The 20,939-nt window shown below is 53.1% G+C and overlaps 1 protein-coding gene across 1 annotated transcript in view; it reads right to left on the minus strand.

The window, feature by feature from the left end:
• Positions 1–20,939, minus strand: part of ldlrap1b (low density lipoprotein receptor adaptor protein 1b) — a 72,008-nt gene that overhangs the window by 23,340 nt on the left and 27,729 nt on the right. The window contains exons 3-4 of the mRNA XM_072501098.1: positions 20,726–20,838; positions 13,198–13,312 (exon numbers count right to left, since the gene is read on the minus strand). Coding sequence (XP_072357199.1) covers positions 13,198–13,312; positions 20,726–20,838 — 228 coding nt within the window. The remainder of the gene's footprint in view (positions 1–13,197; positions 13,313–20,725; positions 20,839–20,939) is intronic.

A 20,939-nucleotide genomic window follows, 5' to 3' on the forward strand; every position in this document is an offset into this window, starting at 1 on the left:
CTTCATGACCACCGGACATCTCAAGTGTTTTACAGTCAAAGTTGTTATTTTTTTTTAATAAAAGGTTAGTAATTATTATGTAGAAGTCTTGTGGTGCAGTGGGTAGCATCCCTGAACCTGAGCCAGAAGCTCCAGGTTCGAGTCCCACCTCAGGACTGGATGGCCGTGGAAGTGACGTCCATAATGTGGTCAAACAGATTGATTATCAACCTGTAAATCCTTCCAATATTCCATATGGCAGACAGCCAGAGCTGGACAGTTTCCTTGCCAGCCACACTACAGTTCTTTCACAAGCATAATCATCAGCCAACATACATCAAAATGGATGCCCATCGTTGCCAAATCTCTTAGAGCATGGTACATGAAGAGAAAGAGTCACTGTTGTAACCTGACAGCCAATATGCACACAGCAAACAGCAATGCTATAATGACCAGATAATCTGTGATGTTGTTTGAAGGATAAATATTGGCCAGGGCACTGGGGATTACTCACTTGCTCTTCTTCAAAATAGAGCCATGGAATCGTTTACATCCACCCAAGCAGATGGCGTTGCAGTTAATATCTTATCCGAAAGGCAGCACCTCTGCCAGGGCAACACTCCCTTGATACTGTATTAAGTGCCAGCCATTTGTGCTCAAGTCCCGAAGAGGCACTTGAACATAGAACATACAGTGCAGAAGGAGGCCATTCGGCCCATCGAGTATGCACCGACCCACTTAAGCCCTCATTTCCACCCTATCCCCGTAACCCAATAACCCCTCCTAACATTTTTGGTCACTCAGGGCAATTTATCATGGCCAATCCACCTAACCTGCACGTCTTTGGACTGTGGGAGGAAACCGGAGCACCCGGAGGAAACACACGCAGACACGGGGAGAACATGCAGACTCCACACAAACAGTGACCCAGCGGGAAATCAAATCTGGGACCCTGGTGCTGTGAAGCCACAGTGCTATCGTGCTGCCCACACCTGAAATCTTTGACTCAAGAGGGCAGAACAGGTACTAACACAGCCACGGCCTCCAGTGCAGATACATCCCCAGCTCCCGGAAATAATCAATCTTTCTACAAGGTCTTTAAACTTAAAAATAAGTTACATGGTTGGTTCAGTATCTTAGCTATTGTTGAGGGCTGACCAGTCATCCGTAACAATTCTCCAACAATGGAGGCAGTGGACTCTCCAACAAACAGTGGACTGCTTCCAAACCTCCTCAGTGCTTGCTGGCCCCATTTGCAGGCATTTCTAAATCCTGATCTTATCACAAGGATCCCATTGATGATAATATTATGATCTTGTGAAATATGCCACACTATTCAGGTAATTGTTTTTTAGGAAAAAAGCTTCTCCGGAGTTTATAGAAAAAAAGATTTCAAACATTTTTCTCATCACCATTAATCTTAGCTGTTTGGAACCGGAGCTTCTGGTGTTTGGGTTCTTTTGGTAATCCCTTAAAGCAACAATAGGGCAAAAACTGTTGGGCGACTGTCTCGGTTTGCCTACACACTAAAGATGGGGTGTGAATGATGCAAATGCTTAGAAACAGGAGTACTGTAGTGTGAAGCAATCAACACAAACTCTTATTGTAAGGAAGACAAAGGTAGTTTTAAGGGATTTATATTTGTATTAGTAAACATCAGCAGTAAGGTATAGTTTTAAGTGGATTTATTTTAATGTTTCTGTGCCTGGAAGGGTAAAACCTACAGGGTTAGATTTATGCTGGACAAAGGTGTTTGTATGTGTGGGGGTTGTTTCAGTTCCAACTGTAATTCCGTTGTGCTTAGAAGTAAGCTGTTGCTTAGCAACAGGAAGCCACTTACAAGAGGGAAAGGTTTCCTTTGTTTTTCGTTTTAATTGGAAACCAGAGCAGTTGGAGACATGATATAGGGGAGTGAACAGCTCTGCTCTGCCAGGAAAAGCTGGGCAAGAGAAGGGCGTTGCAAAGATGCAAGTTTCCTACAGAAAACCAGGAAACTGGGGCAGAAGGAATGTTTAATACCACTGAGGTTAAGAGAACAGAGACCAAGTTATTGTTCAGAAGAATTCAAGGAAGAGTAAACAAAGTGTTCTGAGATAAAGAGACAATTGCAGGAACCAGATTTAAAGTGAGACGGCAGACTTCAGAGGTAAATGAAATGTTTGATGCCATTTTATTAGTGTCTGGGAAATTAAGAGTTAAAGCAATTGTGAACAGTTTGTCCAGCAGTCAAGACAAAAAATGCTAAAGGGGCTGGTGTAAAATTATGGACTGTGTTCGCTGTTAAAAGTGGAGAGGAAGCTTTGGTTAAAAGAGTAATTTCAAAACCTGGACTGGATTTTGGAATGCAAAGAACAAAGAAAGTTACAGCACAGGGACTGGCCTTTTGGCCCTCAAAAGCATGCGCCGATTACAATGCCTGTCTAAACTAAAACCTTCTGCACTTCCAGGGTCCGTATCCCTCTATTCCCATCCTATTCATGTATTCATCAAGATGCCTCTTAAATGCCGCTATCGTATCTGCTTCCACCATCGACCCCGGCAGCGCGTTCCAGGCACTCACCACCCTCAGTGTAAAAAAATCGTGCCTCGCACATCTCCTCAAAGCTTTCCCCCATGCACCTTAAATCCACATCCCTTGTATCCCGGCCCTGGGTGTCCATGTGAAGTTTGCACATTCTCCCCATATCTGGGTTTCACCCCCATAACCCAAAGATGTGCAGGTTAGGTGGATTGGCCACACTAAATTGCCCCTTAATTGAGAAAAAAAAAAATTATTGGGTACTCTAAATTTATATTTTAAAAAATCCACATTCCAGTTGACCTTTCTAACCTGGGGAAAAAGCATCAGACTCTCCACTCTGTCCATGCCCCTCATAATTTTGTAAAACTCAGGTCGCATCTCAAGATCTATCGTTCCAGTGAAAACAATCCAGGTTTATCCGGCCACTCCTCATAGTGAATACCTTCCAGGCAAATGAATGAATGAAATGAAAATCGCTTATTGTCACAAGTAGGCTTCAATGAAGTTACTGTGAAAAGCCCCTAGTCGCCACATTCCGGCGCCTGTTCGGGGAGGCTGGTACGGGAATCGAACCGTGCTGCTGGCCTGCCTTGGTCTGCTTTAAAAGCCAGCGATTTAGCCGAGTGTAAACCTCATTTTGTACCCTCTCCAAAGCATCTACACCCTGTTGGTAGTGTGGCGACCAGAATTGTACGCAATATTCCAAATATGGCCTAACTAAGATTCTGTACAGCTGCAGCATAATAAATTTAGAGTACCCAATTATTTTTTATTCCAATTAAGAGGCAATTTAGCATGGCCAATCCAGCTAACCTGCACATTTTTGGGTTGTGGGGGTGAAACCCACGCAGACACGGGGAGAATGTGCAAACTCCACACGGACAGTGACCCAGGGCCGGGATAGCTGTAGCATAACTTGCCAATTTTTAAACTCAATGCCCCGACCGATGGGGAAAAGCATGTAAATTAGGAGAGGTGAGTGTGCAGCGGGACCTGGATGTCCTTATGCACCATTCGCTGAAGGTAAGCATGCAGGTGCAGCAGGTGGTAAAGAAGGCTAATGGCCTTCATTGAAAGTGTTTTCGAGTATAGAAGCAGTTGCTCCACATGACCATGGCGAGGCCACACCTGGAGTATTGTGTGCAGTTTTGGTCTCCTTCTCTGAGGAAGGATGTTCTTACTTACTCTTACGGGGGCAGGGACGAAGGTTTACCAGACTGATTCCAGGGATTGCGGGACTGTCATATGAGGAGAGATTGACTAGGTTGGGATTGTTCTCGCTGGAGTTCAGAAGAATGAGGGGGGATCTCATTCAGACTTAGAAAATACTAAAAGGACTAGGCAGGATAGATGCAGGGAAGATGTCACCAATGATGGGTGTGTCCAGAACCAGGGGTGAGATTCTCCGACCCCCCAGCGGGGTCGGTCGCCGTGAATTCCGCCCCCGCCGAAGTCTCCGAAGGGAGAAAAGTCGGCGGGGCGTCAATGGCGCCGCACACATCGGAGAATGGCACGGGTGGGCGCAAGGCAATGGATTTTGGGGCTGCCGATATCCTCCCGTCCGGATGGGCCGAAGTCCCGCCGACGTGATGACGGGTCACGTCGGCGTAAATCAAACCACCTTTCAATCGGCGTCAACCAGTGCTCAAGGTATACGCCGACCAGCGTGGAGGTGGGTGACGGCCTGGGGGGTTGGCCGCTGGAGAGGCGATGGCGTGGCCGCAGTCTGAATGTGTGGGGGAGAGGTGTGTGTAGGGTTTTGTGTGCGCGCGCGCGGCGGGGGGGTGGTCTAGAGTGGGCTGGGCTCCGGGGGAGTGCCGGGAGGGGGGGTGAGTGCCAGGGAGGAAGAGAGGGGGGGTGAGTGCCAGGGAGGAAGAGAGGGGGGGTGAGTGCCAGGGAGGAAGAGAGGGGGGGGTGAGTGCCAGGGAGGGGGATGGGGTCCGTGCCGGGGAGGGGGATGGGGTCCGTGCCGGGGAGGGGGATGGGATCCGTGCCGGGGAGGAGGATGGGGTCCGTGCCGGGGAGGGGGATGGGGGGACGGGGTCCGTGCCGGGGAGGGACGTGGGTGGGGGGGGGGGGGGGGGGGGGGGGGGGGTGCAAGTGAGTTGGTCCGCCTGGCCAGGTGCCAGCCTCCAATAGTCGGACCCATGCGGTCCATGCCACCTGGCTGGGAGGAGGAGGGGGTATGGGCAATGATGACATGCCGACATGACGTTCCACCAGGCCGTCATGTTTTCCGATCAGCCAGCGATGTTGGCCGCCGTGGCGGCAGCCGCTAATGTCCATGTTGCCCTGGATGAGGAGGAGGAGGAGCGTGCCAGAGAGGCGGCGCAGGCTGCCGCAGAGGGGCAGGCGGCAGCCGACCAGGCTGGAGGGACACCTGACCGACAGGATGAGGAGGGGGAGGAGGACGTCGCGGCCCCACGGCAACGGAGGCACCCGAGGGCGTCCCGTGTGTACCGGCCCTGGCAGTCATATCAGGACCTCATGGACCGAGAATGCAGGAGGAGACTCCGGATGAGCCGGGAAACCGTGGCACACATCTGCCACCTGCTGGCACACCTGTCACCGCGTGGCACTGGCGGGGGACACCCTCTCCCCGTGTCCGTCAAGGTTACGGTGGCCCTGAACCTTTATGCAACGGGGTCATTCCAGGCACCGAGTGGGGACCTGTCCGGCATATCGCAGACATTGGTGCACCGGTGCATCCGGGCAGTGACAGACGCCCTTTATGCCATGGCGCACCGCTACATCCGCTTCCCTGTGGACCAGGCCAGCCAAGATGCCCGGGCTGTGGGCCTCTCTGCCGTGGCCGGGTTTCCCCTGGTCCAGGGCGCGATTGATGGGATGCACGTCGCCGTGCAGCCACCTGCAGATAACAGGGCCGTGTTCACCAATAGGAAGGGGACCTATTCGATGAACATACAGGTGGTCTGCGACCACCGCATGATGATCATGCACATCTGCGCCCGTTACCCGGGCAGTGTACACGGCTCATACGTGTTGTCACGGTCATACATCACCGGCATGTACGAGGGACGCCATCCCCGGCTGAGGGGCTGGTTGCTGGGCGACAGGGGCTACCCATTGCGATCGTGGCTGATGACGCCTATACGGAGGCCACGCAATGAGGCGGAGAACCGCTACAATGATGCCCATGTAGCGACAAGGGGAGTGATAGAGAGGTGCTTTGGCGTGCTGAAGATGCATTTCAGGTGCCTGGACCTCTCTGGGGGCACCCTCCAGTATCGGTCAGATAGGGTCGGCCGCATCATTGTGGTGTGCTGCGTCCTGCACAATATAGCCCAGCAGAGGGGCGATGTGCCGCAGGCAGAGGAGGGCGGAGAGGAGGAGCAGCAGGAAGAGGCGCAGTCCTCCCAAGATGAGGGGGATGGGGGCAATGGTCAGGGCAGACGGGCTAGACACGGGCGGGTGGCTGTCCACCGTTACCGGCTGGGCCAGCGGGCACGGGACAGGCTGATAGCCGCCCGCTTCACTGACTAGATGGGCGTGGGAATCGGGTAGTATGGCCACAGACCGCACACCATGGCAACAGCCGACCACCCACACCCCCCACCCATCCACCCACCCAGCACCCTCACCCCCCTCCCCAACCCCACCCACCCCACATGCACACCACCCCCCCATTGCCGATCCACCTGCGGCACAACGGCCGGGCTCACACAGTTGCCGGTGGACGCGTGTCTATTGCAGGCCATGGAGGATGATGACAACCCACCCTGCGATGAGCTCCTGGCTCCACATCGTTGAACTATGTCTGACCCATGGCCACAGTACCACCATCCACCCGGACCATCCCTGCATGCGGCTGTGACACTGCAGCGCACGGTCCCGTCCTGTGCCCGGGGGATGTTGATGGCGGCCCAGGGGGAAGGGGGCAGACTCACCTGGGGCTGAGGTAAGACAACCCCTCACACACACACTTGCGCTCAACGTACATGACACCCCCGCACGCTTCGGACAGAGCACAAAGGCAGCTTCTGTAGGTGTAACATTCACTTTAATAACGAAAGGAGTTCATGCACGTGCCCTAGCCCCTAAAACTCATCTGTGCCCTGCACCCGTGCCAACTTACTCAGTGTCTAATTGTTTGGCCTTACGGACCCTATGACTACGTCTACGTGGTTCCCCAGACGGTACAGCAGAACTGGAGGTGGACTCCTGTGATTCCTGCCCTCTGACACGGGATCCCTTTGGCGGCCGTTTCCTGGGGCGTCCTGGCCTAGATGGACCAGGCTGTGGCCCGGGCGACTGGGATGGCGAGCTGCCAGCCTGGCCTGCCCGTTGCCCACCTGATGCACCTGGGACGGAAGGGGGGGGGGCCGAGGTGTCGCGGTGTTCCGGGACCTCCTCCTCCCTCGGGGTGCCCGATGGCCCCCAGGCCTCTACATGGGTGGGGGATGCGAACGGACTGGCCATCCGACGCCCCCCCGACATCTGCCACTGCCAGTCCTGGAGGCCCGTGCTGGTATCGACAGGGGTCTGCAGGTTTGCAGCCATGGAGCTCAGGGGATTGGAAAACCCTGTCTGTGACTGTGCGATGCCGGCTCGCACATGGGCAATGGCGCCGATGCCCTCAGCGATGGCCTGCTGAGACTGGGCCATGGCCTGCTGAGACTGGGCCATGGCCTGCTGAGACTGGGCCATGGCCTGCTGAGACTGGGCCATGGCCTGCTGAGACTGGGCCATGGCCTGCTGAGACTGGGCCATGGCCTGCTGAGACTGGGCCATGGACTGCTGAGACTGGGCCATGGCCTGCTGAGACTGGGCCATGGCCTGCTGAGACTGGGCCATGGCCTGCTGAGACTGGGCCATGGCCTGCTGAGACTGGGCCATGGCCTGCTGAGACTGGGCCATGGCCTGCTGAGACTGGGCCATGGCCTGCTGAGACTGGGCCATGGCCTGCTGAGACTGGGCCATGGCCTGCTGAGACTGGGCCATGGCCTGCTGAGACTGGGCCATGGCCTGCTGAGACTGGGCCATGGCCTGCTGGGACTGGGCCATGGCCTGCTGGGACTGGGCCATGGCCTGCTGGGACTGGGCCATGGCCTGCTGAGACTGGGCCATGGCCTGCTGAGACTGGGCCATGGCCTGCTGAGACTGGGCCATGGCCTGCTGAGACTGGGCCATGGCCTGCTGAGACTGGGCCATGGCCTGCTGAGACTGGGCCATGGCCTGCTGAGACTGGGCCATGGACTGCAGAGACTGGGCCATGGACTGCAGACACTGGGCCATGGACTGTTGAGACTGGGCCATGGCATTGAGTGCCTCTGCCATCTATCGCTGGCGCTGGCTCATAGCCTCCTGTGAGAGGGCAGCCATGTCCTGGGCCACAGACGCCGCCTGCACGGAAAGCCCCAGGCCTCGCAAACCGTTCCCAATGTCTGACACCGTCGCACCCATTGCCTCCACCGCGGACGCCACCCGTGCGGTGTCAGCCTGGGTGGCACGCATGACCGGCACCACTCCCAGCTCCTGGACGCGGGTGGACTCCTCCACCTGCGACTGCAGCCGCCGCAAGCCGGCCGTCACCCTCTTCGCTCGTCTCCGGTTCGGTGGTTGCATCGGATCTATGGGTGGGTGTGGTAACTCCAGGAATCTGGGATCCACCTGGGCGGCAGATGTTCGCTTGGGCTGGGCTGCCCTCCGACAGCCCGGTTCCCTCTGCTGCTCCTACCTCCACCTGCTGTACCGGGACAGCTGTGTTGTGCGCACCAGTGAGTGTACCAGACGCCTCATCACTAAAGTGCCCAACCGAGGTGAGTGTTTCTGCGATGGTGGAGGGTGTTGGTGACAGCAGTGGCATTGTGTCATGCGCATCGTCCCACTCGGAGTCCATGGCGCTTTGGGGTGGCAGTTCGTCTCCGCCCATCCAATCTGTGTCACTGTCCTGTATTTCAGTTTCCTGGGTAGGGGTGTCCTGGGTAGGGGTGTCCTGGGTAGGGGTGTCCTGGGTAGGGGTGTCCTGGGTAGGGGTTTCGTGGCACGGCTGTGACGGGGGCCTGTGGCTGCCCCTCTCGTCGCTGGGTGGCACACGCCTGCGTCGTCGCACCCGCACGAGACGGGGGCGTCGTCTCCCTGTTGCTCCAGGTCTCTCCATCTCCAGTGGTCTCCGAGGGACATCGTGCGGGCGTCGCATGCCAGAGGGTCCGGGTCTCTCCATCTCCAGTGGTCTCCAAGGGGCATCCTGCGGGCGTCGCATGCCAGAGGGTCCGGGTCTCTCCATCTCCAAAGGTCCCCAAGGGGCATCCTGCGGGCGTCGTATGCCAGAGGGTCAGGGTCTCTCCGTCCCCCGTGGTCTCGGAGGAGCATCATGTGGGCGGTCTGCATCTGCGGGGATGGGTGCCTCGACGTTTGCTCCTGCGATACACAATGAAGCATGCATGGTTAGACACGCAGGCAGTGATCAGTTGATATGGGGTAGGGGGGATATGGGGGAGGGGGGATATGGGGGTGGGGGGGGGGATATGGGGACGGGGGGGGGGATATGGGGACGGGGGGGGGATATGGGGACGGGGGGGGGGGATATGGGGACGGGGGGGGGGATATGGGGACGGGGGGGGATATGGGGACGGGGGGGGGGGAAAATGGGGACGGGGGGGGGATATGGGGACGGGGGGGGGGGGGGATATGGGGACGGGGGGGGGGGGATATGGGGACGGGGGGGGGGTAATGGGGACGGGGGGGGGATATGGGGACGGGGGGGGGGGGATATGGGGACGGGGGGGGGGGGATATGGGGACGGGGGGGGGGGGATATGGGGACGGGGGGGGGATATGGGGACGGGGGGGGGGATATGGGGACGGGCTGTCGGTGGCTCACTTGCTGGTGGGCCCCCGACCTCTGCATCAGCAACCTCCCGGTCCTCAGGTCCGCCAGCCAGTTCCAGGGCCCTTCCCTCATGTTCGGTCAGTGGCCTCTCATCAGCTGGGCCTCCTCCAGTCCTCACATGCTCCCTGGTGTTGTGTGCGCGTTTCTCCTGTGGGGGTGGGGGGGGGGTGGTGGCAGGGGTAAAAGGCAACAGTGTTAGACAGGTATATGAATGCACGCCATCGGTTGCGCGTGTATTGTTGAGGTTAAGGTTAGGGCTGGATTCACTTGGGGATATGGGGGAGGGGGGATATGGGGGAGGGGGGATATGGGGGAGGGGGGATATGGGGGAGGGGGGATATGGGGGAGGGGGGATATGGGGGAGGGGGGATATGGGGGAGGGGGGATATGGGGGAGGGGGGATATGGGGGAGGGGGGATATGGGGGAGGGGGGATATGGGGGAGGGGGGATATGGGGGAGGGGGGATATGGGGGAGGGGGGATATGGGGGAGGGGGGATATGGGGGAGGGGGGATATGGGGGAGGGGGGATATGGGGGAGGGGGGATATGGGGGAGGGGGGATATGGGGGAGGGGGGATATGGGGGAGGGGGGATATGCGGGAGGGGGGATATGCGGGAGGGGGGATATGCGGGAGGGGGGATATGCGGGAGGGGGGATATGCGGGAGGGGGGATATGCGGGAGGGGGGATATGCGGGAGGGGGGATATGCGGGAGGGGGGATATGCGGGAGGGGGGATATGGGGGAGGGGGATATGGGGGAGGGGGGATATGGGGGAGGGGGGATATGGGGGAGGGGGGATATGGGGGAGGGGGGATATGGGGGAGGGGGGATATGGGGGAGGGGGGATATGGGGGAGGGGGGATATGGGGGAGGGGGGATATGGGGGAGGGGGGATATGGGGGAGGGGGGATATGGGGAGGGGGGATATGGGGGATACGGGGGATATGGGGGAGGGGGGATATGGGGAGGGGGATATGGGGGAGGGGGGATATGGGGGAGGGGGATATGGGGGAGGGGGGATATGGGGGAGGGGGGATATGGGGGAGGGGGGATATGGGGGAGGGGGGATATGGGGGAGGGGGGATATGGGGGAGGGGGGATATGGGGGAGGGGGGATATGGGGGAGGGGGGATATGGGGGAGGGGGGATATGGGGGAGGGGGGATATGGGGGAGGGGGGATATGGGGGAGGGGGGATATGGGGAGGGGGGATATGGGGGAGGGGGGATATGGGGGAGGGGGGATATGGGGGAGGGGGGATATGCGGGAGGGGGGATATGCGGGAGGGGGGATATGCGGGAGGGGGGATATGCGGGAGGTGGGATATGCGGGAGGTGGGATATGCGGGAGGGGGGATATGCGGGAGGGGGGATATGCGGGAGGGGGGATATGCGGGAGGGGGGATATGGGGGAGGGGGATATGGGGGAGGGGGGATATGGGGGAGGGGGGATATGGGGGAGGGGGGATATGGGGGAGGGGGGATATGGGGGAGGGGGGATATGGGGGAGGGGGGATATGGGGGAGGGGGGATATGGGGGAGGGGGGATATGGGGGAGGGGGGATATGGGGAGGGGGGATATGGGGGATACGGGGGATATGGGGGAGGGGGGATATGGGGAGGGGGATATGGGGGAGGGGGGATATGGGGGAGGGGGGATATGGGGGAGGGGGGATATGGGGGAGGGGGGATATGGGGGAGGGGGATATGGGGGAGGGGGATATGGGGGAGGGGGATATGGGGGAGGGGGGATATGGGGGATACGGGGGAGGGGGGATATGGGGGAGGGGGGATATGGGGGATATGGATATTGGGCAGGGGGGGGGCAGGCTCACCCTGGCTGCTCTGACGAAGTTGTTCAGCTTCTTGTGGCACTGGGTGCCTGTCCGTGGTGTCAGGGCCACAGCGGTGACGGCCTCTGTGGACGCCGGCTGTGGCGTGGGGCAACTCTGCGGCCGTGCCCGGGATACAGGGCGTCCCTCCTCTGCTCCACTGCGTCCAGGAGCGCCTCAATGTCACAAGACTGGAACCTCGGGGCTGAGCGGCGGGCGGCCATCTGGTCGGGTGGGGGGAGCAGCGAGTCCTTAATGACCCGTCACGCCATGCGGCGTGTATGATGCCGCACAGCGTGAACCACGTGAGCCAGCGCGGATAGCGTCACGTCGCTGCTCGCCCATTCCGGGCCGGAGACTTTGCGACGTTTTTGGCAGCGTGATGCAGGTGGGATTTGCGCCGTTTTTGCCGCCGGTCGGCGGACTTTGCGCCGCTAACGGAGAATTTCGCCCCAGGGGTCACAGTCTGAGAATTCACGGTGAACCATTTCGGACAGAGATAAGGAGACATTTCTTCAACAGAGTGGTGAGCCTGTGGAATTCATTGCCACAGGAAGTAGTTGATGCTAAAACTTTGAATATATTCAAGAGGCAGCTGGATATAGCACTTGAGGAGAATGGGATGAAAAGCTATGGGGAGAAAGCAGGATCAGGCTATTGAGTTGGATGATCAGCCATGATCGTGATGAATGGATCGTGATGGGGCTGGTTTAGCACAATGGGCTAAATCGCTGGCTTTGAAAGCAGACCAAGGCAGGCCAGCAGCACGGTTCAATTCCCGTACCAGCCTCCCCGAACAGGCGCCGGAATGTGGCGACTAGGGGCTTTTCACAGTAACTTCATTTGAAGCCTACTTGTGACAATAAGCGGTTTTCATTTTCATTTCGAATGGCGGAGCAGGCTCGAAGGGCCAAAAGGCTCCTCCTGCTCCTATCTTTTATGTATCCTGCATGCCTGCTTGACTACCTTTTCAGTGATCTGTAGACCTATACGCCCAGATCTCTCTGCCTGTCAATACTTCTAAGGGCTCTGCCGTTTACTGTACATTTCCCATCTGTATCAGACCTTCCAAAATGCATTACCTCACACTTGTTTGGGTTAAACTCCATCTGCCATTTCTCTGCCTAAGTCTCTAACCGATCTATATCCTGCTGGATCTTCTGTCAGTCCTCTTCACTATCCCCTCCCCTTCACAAAACTCTCCTGCCCATCACTAATAACCACCACGGGAAAGTGTTATTCTGAGAGAAGATTGTAAAGCGTGTTTTTGGCAGTGAAGTTTGAAAACTCATGTGACAATCATCTGGGAGGGATTGGATTCGGAGGAGAAATCCGTAGACAGTAACTTGTGGGTGGCACGGTAGCACAGTTGGGCGGCATAGTAGCACAGTGGTTAGCATAGTTGCTTCACAGCTCCAGAGTCCCAGGTTCGATTCCCAGCTTGGGTCACTGTCAGTGCGGAGACTGTACATTTTCCCCATGCCTGCGTGGGTTTCCTCCGGGTGCTCCGGTTTCCTCCCACAGTCCAAAGATGTGCAGGTTAGATGGACTGGCCATTCTAAATTGCCCTTAGGTTAGGTGGGGTTACTGGGTTACGGGGAAAGGATGGAGGTATGGGCTTAAGTAGGGTGCTCTTTCCAAGAGCGGTGCAGACTCAAAGGGCCGAATGGCCTCCTTCTGCACTGTAAATTCTATGATTCAGAGCACAGTGTGTTTATTTGACCATAGCCAATCTGTGTGCTTGAAGTTGTACTTTGTAATCCATGTAAATCTTAAAATCTGTATGTAATTGTTAATCTAAGGGAGACAAATAAGGAATAGTGTATCATAATCCAACTTTTTCATGTTTAATAAATGGTTTTTCTCTTGTTGTTAAACATAATTAACGGTCCTGTGATTCAGTTCCTCCACGTTTTAATAAAATAAACTTTAAGTGATGGTCTTTTGAGCCAAGGCTCAATTTGTGAATCTTCCCGACCAGTTATAGCATCAACTGGAGTCGTAACACTCACCAGTTTTCTCTTTGTACACAGGAAGGCATGGCATTCCAATGTCTCATTTAACTGGCTCTGAGCAATGTAGGCAAAAACCTTATCGTGTACTTTGTCTGCCGTACAATACGATATCCTAGTAAAGGAAAAAGGGCATTGTTTAAGAACAAAAATGAAGACAATAAGAAACACATCTGAAATATCACCAGTGACAAAGATCTGCCTTCAATCCCAATTTTCTTTGGAGTACAATTTAGTATAGTAAGTAAATTTTAAAAATAAATGGCACTTAGTTGTGATGTAATTGGACAACTAAGCCTGGAATCAGAATGAATGGAGTCCCCATCTCAAGTGGACTCCTGCAGCTACTTCTACAACAAAAATTACTCTTACTAGTGCAAGCTACAATAGTGAGAGAGGGTGCGGTGTTATTTATTGTTGAAACTGTCTGGGGGCGGATGGGGATTTGGGTGTGGTTTTGTGTTTTCTTCTTATAATGTTTGGTATTAAAGTTGAGTATGAGTTGGGAGGCTGTTTGTTGATCCATGTTGTGAAATACTTTCATTTTTACCCTAGGTGGGGGTCACCCTGCTAGCATTTTAGCTAGTTAATGGGAGCGGAGTGGGGGAGATGGCTGGAGCGGATTACCTTTGTGGGGGGGGTTCTTCTGTTTCTTAAGGTAACAAGCTCAGGTTTTTTTCTGTTTGTTTTGCTGGGGTTGGGGGAGGTAGTTTGCTGATGGTGCAGGTTCCTTTGTTTTTGAACTGGCTTGATGGGGGTGATGGTGGCCATCTTGGGTGGGTTTGGAGCTGGTGCTGGTTGGGGCCCGACTGGATTGCCTCACCGGGGGCGGGCGGCGGTTGGTTACATGGAATGTAAGGGGGTTAAATGGACTAGTTAAAAGGTCTGGGGTATTTGGCCACCTGAAACATTTTGAGGCTGATGTGATTTTTTTCTACAGGAGACCCATTTGAGAATTAGGGATCAAACACGATTGCAGAAAGGATGGGTGGGCCAAGTGTTCACTTGAGTTTTGATGTTAGGACACGGGGGAACATGGCTTTGTTTTTACTGTGGGTAACATTGTGGTGGACTCAGGAGGGAGGTATTAATTGTTAGTGGAGTGTCTGCGGGCACACCTGTGACTTTGGTTAACACCCGTGGAGATTGGACATGGTGCTGAGAGCTGATAAGGGATTTTGCGAGCAAGTTTCCTCCACAATCGGGGATTATGCGCATTTCAATAAGAACAAGGCGATCTCGCCCTTCACACTTTGGGAAGCACTGAAGGTGGTTATTAGGGGCACGTAGGGATAAATCTGGGAGGGTGGAGTGACAGAGACTGGTGAATTCTATCTGGATGTGGACCACCAATACGCAATTGTTCCACCATAAGAGCTTTTGTCAGAGAGAAATAAATTACAGAGATTTTGAGTTGTCAATGGGCAAGGCAGTGGGCCAACTTCGTCACTCAAGAGGGACGTTTTATCACTGTGGGAAAAGGCCAGCCATCTGTTAGCTCACCCGCTGAAGTGCCAGGCTGCCTGCTGGGAGATAGTTCAGGTTAGGGACTTGGGCGACGGGTTGGTTTCTGCCCCAGAGAAGGTCAATGAGGTGTTTCAGGCTTTTTACAGGGGTCTATACAAGTCTGCGCCTTTGGAGGAAGATTCGACAATGTTACAATTTTTGAGTAGGTTAACCTTCCCAGAGGTGGAAGAGGAGAGAAAGCAGGAGCTGGCAATTGGATAGGCGGAGATCATGAATGGTATGCAGCGGGGCAGCACGGTGGCGCAGTGGTTAGCACTGCTGCTTACGGCGCTGAGGACCCAGGTTCGAATCCCGGCCCTGGGTCACTGTCCGTGTGGAGTTTGCACATTCTCCCCGTGTTTGCGTGGGTTTCACCCCCACAACCCAAAGATGTGCAGGCTAGGTGGATTGGCCACGCTAAATTGCCCCTTAATTGGAAAAAATAATTGGGTAATTGGAATTTATTTTTAAAAATTAAAAAAAAAAGAATGGTATGCAGACGGATAAAGCATTGGGTCTGGATGGATTCCCTATCGAATTTTATAAAGACATTGCTGATCTGCTGGTTCCACTTCTGCGGGATATGTTCAATGATTCTCTGTCCCAGGGGGTGCGCCCACATTTCCGCAGGCTTCAATCTCCTTGATCGCGAAAAAGAACAAGGATTCCGCAGAGTGTTGGTTGTTCCGACCCATTTCTCTGTTAAATGCTGACACTAAGCTTTTGGCAACTCATTTGGAGCCCTGCTTGTCGGGGGTGAATTTTGGACGGTCGGACAGGATTTGTTAAGGGCCGGCAGGTGTCGGCCAACATTAGGAGACTCTTGAATGTGGTGCTGTTGCACTTCTCAGTGACTGAGCCAGAGGTGACTATCTCAATGGACATGGAAAAACATTTGACCAGGTTGAGTGGGGCTACCTTTCGAAATTATGGGGCGATTTGTGTTTGGGCCAAAATTTATTTCTTGGGTTAGGCTTTTCCATAGGACCTCCACCAAGTGTCTGCACCAATGCCCAGAGCCTGGGGTACTTTGAGCTGAACATGGGTACAAGGCAAGGGTGTCCACTATCCCCATTGTTGTTTGCCTTAGCAATTGAGCTGCTGGCCATTGCGCAGAGGTAGTCTAAGTGGAGGGCGATAGGGCAGGGAGGGAGGGAGCCGAGGGTGTCTCAGTATGCGGATGATTTGTTATTCTACATTACGGGCCCTCTCTCTAATGTGGGGGAGATAATGGAGGTGCTCAGGAAGTTTAGTTCCTTTTCAGGATAAAGATGAACTTGGGCAAGAGTGAATTTCTTCTGGTGAACCCCCAGGGAGGGAAGCTGAACTGGGGAGGCTGCTGTTTCGTCCGGCCAAGACTAGTTTCCGGTATCCGGGTGTCCCATGACTGGGCAAAGATCCATAAACTTAACTTTCGTATTCTGGTGGATGGGGTGAAAACTAATTGGAAGAGGTGGGATGCCCTTCCTTTGACCTTGGCGGGAAGAGTTCAGATGCTGAAGATGAATATTCTACCAAGGTTTTTGTTCCAATGACTCCCAGTCTTTCTTTCTAAAGTTATTTTCGGTAGGGTCAATAAGTTCATATCTAACTTTGTTTGGGGGGGGGGGGGGGGGGTAAAACCCTCGGGTTCATAGGGCAATTTGGCAAAAGGATAGACAATCGAGGGGTTGCCACTACCTAATCTTTGGTGTTATTACTGGGCGGCAAGTATTGAAAAGGTGTGGGGTGGTTCAAGGATCCGGAGTTTTATATTGGGGCGGATGGAGGAGGCTCCTTGAATAGGATTGAGTCTAAGGGCTCTCGTTACTGTTCCTCTCCCGTTCTCACCGGTAAGATTCCTGTTGAGCCCAGTGGTAACAGCCTCTGAGAACTTGGAATCAATTCACGCAGCATTTTAAATTAGGTTCTATGTTGCTATTGCCACTGATTTGCAGGAACCATAGGTTTGTGTCATCTGGTCTAGATGAAACGTTCCGGGCATGGGAGAGAGAAGGGTTGGAGAGTTTAGGGTAATGTTTCTGGACGATAGATTTGCAGGGCTAGAAGAGATTTTAGAGAAGTTCCAGCTCCCGGGAAGGAATGTATTCAGATACTTGCAGGTCCACAGTTTTGTACGCAAGGAGCTTTTCTTCACTTCCCAGGTGCTGGCGCCTTTGCTTACGGATAGGGTCCTGTCATTCGACGAGTTAGGGGAGGGAAGACTTTCAGATATTTATGGGCAGGTGTTGGCGACGGAGCGGGCTTTGTTTGAAGAAGGGGAAGTGAGAGGATGAGTTGGGTTGGGTCTTTGAGGGTGGGGGGGTGGTTTGTGGAGTGAGGCGCTTCACAGGGTCACCTTCACCTCCTCATGCACAAGGTTAAGTTTGATACAGTTCAAGTAGTGCATAGCGTGCACTTGTCCAGGGCACCTACGAGTCGGTTCATCTCAGAGGTGGAGGATAGGTGTGAGCAGTGTTCTAGGGGGCCGACGAACTGCATGCACATGTTTTGGTCCTGCCCCAGCATGTTGATTTTTGGGTCTCCTTTTTTTGAAACAACGTCAGGGATTCTGGGTGTTAGGGTTGAGAAATGCCCGATGGTGGCCATATTTGCGGTGTCGGACTTGTGGGTGCTGCAGAAAGGGAAGAAGGCAGATGCCTTGGCCTTCGTCTTTCTAATAGCCTGGAGGAGAGACTTGCTTGGATGGAGGGCTCCAGGCATCACCTAACGCTTTGGTTTGGTTATGGGACCCGATAGAATTTCTGCACCTGGAGATGATCAAATACACCATGAGAGGGTCGATGGATGGGTTTTATTCAAGGTGGCAGCCGTTCATTATTTTTTTTAAGCAACTGGTTACCGTCAGCTGTTAGGGATATGAGGGTATGGAGGAATTGGTTAGTCTTGCAGGGTCTTCTTTGAGGGGAGGGGGACTCAGTGGAGAGTGGTATTCTTGATATGAAACTGGGTTAGGATGTGTGGTGTTGTGTCGGGGACATTTTTGTAATAATCAAAAGTTAATTTGAATATTTTGTTTGATATAAAAGAAAATTGTGGGGCAGCATGGTGATGCATTGGTTAGCAATGCTGCCTAACGACGGCGAGGACTCGGGTTAGATCCCGGGTCACTGTCTGTGCGGAGTTTGCACATACTCCCAGTGTCTGTGTGGGTCTCCAGAACCCAAAAAGATGTGCAGGGTAAGGATAGGTGGATTGGCCACGCTAAATTACCCAATTCATTTTTTTTTTTTACCAATTAAGGGGCACTTTAAAAAACAAATGTTAATATGCATGTGGGATGTCATTGTCTGTGGGTGGGGATGTGGGGAACCCTCAAGCTCACTTAGAGAGCAGGGCACCCTTTCAAAATGGTGGCCCGATCTCAGAGGAGCCGGTCTGCCCAGTGAGTTCAGCTCCCCAGTGATGCAAAAAATAGGTAAGTGTGGGCTAGCCCGGAGATCAACTCCCCGGGGGCCTAAAAAGTGGTGGTTAGATAGCTGTGGGGAACTCGCTGACAGAGCCGGGGTGAAACCCCAACCCCCACCCCCCGAAATTAAACTTGGAAACTTTTCTGTTAGATCGCGCCCATTATTTCAGGCCTGTATAGGGTGGATTCAAGACTGATATTTGGAAGTTTTTCTTCATAAAAATGATTAATATGAAGAATGAACATTAATAGGAGTCGCAGAGGCAGATACCCCAAGTCATTAAGAGGCAATAAATAGGATACTTTGAGGAGGTAATGCGACATAGGTGGTAGCATCCCTATTAAGGCATTGTATCAGAAGCAGGAAGATGAAATGGAAGTGTGGTGGAGGCAGAAAAAGTGGAGACTGCTGGGGCTCTCTGAATGGATGAATTAAGAGATTTAAGTGGTCTGTCTCATTTGCGAATATCTTGGGATTTAAAAAGCATCCAGTCAGGGGACGGGCAACTCATGGACACCAGCCTCGCAAAATCTGAATTAAAATATATCAGTGCAAAAATGTGGCCTTTGAAAGTAGAGCGACGGTTATATGCATGTGGTTTTGGAGCGAGAATTGCAAATATAAACCCACGTCCTGTCACTCCTTGGCACAGCAAGTTGTTGTTCTAAAATGTGTGGCACCTTGATTTTAATTCAATATTTCAAACATCAGAAATGCACCTTGGCATTGAATTAGGGAACAGTGACATGTGCCAAGCTGTCAGAAACAAGATGAACAAAGAAAAATTACAGCACAGGAACAGGCCCTTCGGCCCTCCAAGCCCGCGCCGATTCAGATGCTCTATCTAAAACTGTCGCCTATTTTCTATGGATCTGTATCCCCCTGCTCCCTGCCCATTCATGTATCTGTCTAGATACCTCTTAAATGACGCTATCGTGCCCGCCTCTACCACCTCCGCCGGCAATGCGTTCCAGGCACCCCCCCCCCCCCCCCCCTCTGCGTAAAGAACTTTCCACGCATATCTCCCTTAAACTTTCCCCCTCTCACCTTGAACTCATGACCCCTAGTAATTGAGTCCCCCACTCTGGGGAAAAAGCTTCTTGCTATCCACCCTGTCTATACCTCTCATGATTTTGTAGACCTCAATGAGGTTCCCCCCCCTCAACCTCAGTCTTTCTAATGAAAATAATCCTAATCTACTCAACCTCTCTTTATAGCAACGCCCTCCATACCAGGCAACATCCTGGTGAACCTCCTCTGCACCTTCTCCAAAGCATCCACATCCTTTTGGTAATGTGGCGACCAGAACTGTACGCAGTATTCCAAATGTGGCCGAACCAAAGTCTTATACAACTGTAACATGACCTGCCAACTCTTGTACTCAATACCCCTTCCGGTGAGGGAAAGCATGCCGTATGCCTTCTTGACCACTCTGTCGACCTGCGCAGCCACCTTCAGGGTACAATGGACCTGAACACCCAGATCTCTCTGTACATGAATTTTCCCCAGGGCTTTTTCATTTACTGTATAGTTCGCTCTTGAATTGGATCTTCCAAAATGCATCACCTCGCATTTTCCCAGATTGAACTCCATCTGCCATTTCTCCGCCCAACTCTCCAATCTATCTATATTCTGCTGTATTCTCTGACAGTCCTCTTCACTATCTGCTACTCCACCAATCTTAGTGTCATCTGCAAACTTGCTAATTAGACCACCTATACCTTCCTCCAGATCATTTATGGTCATCACAAACAACAGTGGTCCCAGCACGGATCCCTGTGGAACACCACTGGTCCCAGTTCTCCATTTTGAGAAACTTCCTTCCACTATTACTCTCTGTCTCCTGTTGCCCAGCCAGTTCTTTATCCATATAGCTAGTACACCCTGGACCCCATGAGACTTCACTTTCTCCATCAGTCTACCATGGGGAACCTTATCAAATGCCTTACTGAAGTCCAAGTATATGACATATACAGCCCTTCCCTCGTCAATCAACTGTGTCACTTCCTCAAAAAATTCTATTAAGTTCGTAAGACATGACCTTGCCTGCACAAAACCATGTTGCCTATCATTGATAAGCCAATTTTCTTCCAAATGGGAATAGATCCTATCCCTCAGAATCTTCTCCAGCAGCTTCCCTACCACTGCCTTCAGGCTCACCGGTCTATAATTACCTGGATTATCCCTGCTACCCTTCTTAAACAAGGGGACAAATTAGCAATTCTCCAGTACTTAACAGCAGCTTGTATTTGATCTTCCAAATCTTCAAACAATCATCAAAAGGAGACCGTTTTCCTTTACTGAAGATCAAGAGTTTTATCCCTTATGTTTTGTCATGATTAAGGCATGAAGGCTCCATAAACAAAAGTTTTTGTTTTATAAATGCAGCTACCTTTTCAGTAGGGGCTGTTGTGAAGAAGGGTAGATGCACAAAATGTTAACTGATCCAATCTCTCGTCAGTGGTTGCCAGTAGCACCAAGTGCTTCCAGCAATTTTCTTATTTAAAAAAAAAAAATCTCAGGTGGTAATGAGAGTTCCACATCAACCTTCCTATCTTGCACCACTCAATATTTGTGTCTAAATCAAGTGTTGGATTTGGAGTGCTTTGTACCTGTAGATGGAGACGTTCTCTATTAGTTCATTACTTGTACCATCATGTTGAATTATTCCTCGTGGCGACACAGTCAAAGAGACTTTCTGAAATTTTTTCCCGCCTGCTTTGGCCTGTGTGGAAAAAAAAATCTTAAATTTAGATGCAACATCCAAACCTGTACAGGATCAAAAGGCGGCTATTCTATTCCACGCACAAGAAATTCATTCTCTTA

This window comes from Scyliorhinus torazame, chromosome 1 (genome assembly GCF_047496885.1).
Source record: "Scyliorhinus torazame isolate Kashiwa2021f chromosome 1, sScyTor2.1, whole genome shotgun sequence".
Lineage (NCBI taxonomy): Eukaryota > Metazoa > Chordata > Chondrichthyes > Carcharhiniformes > Scyliorhinidae > Scyliorhinus > Scyliorhinus torazame.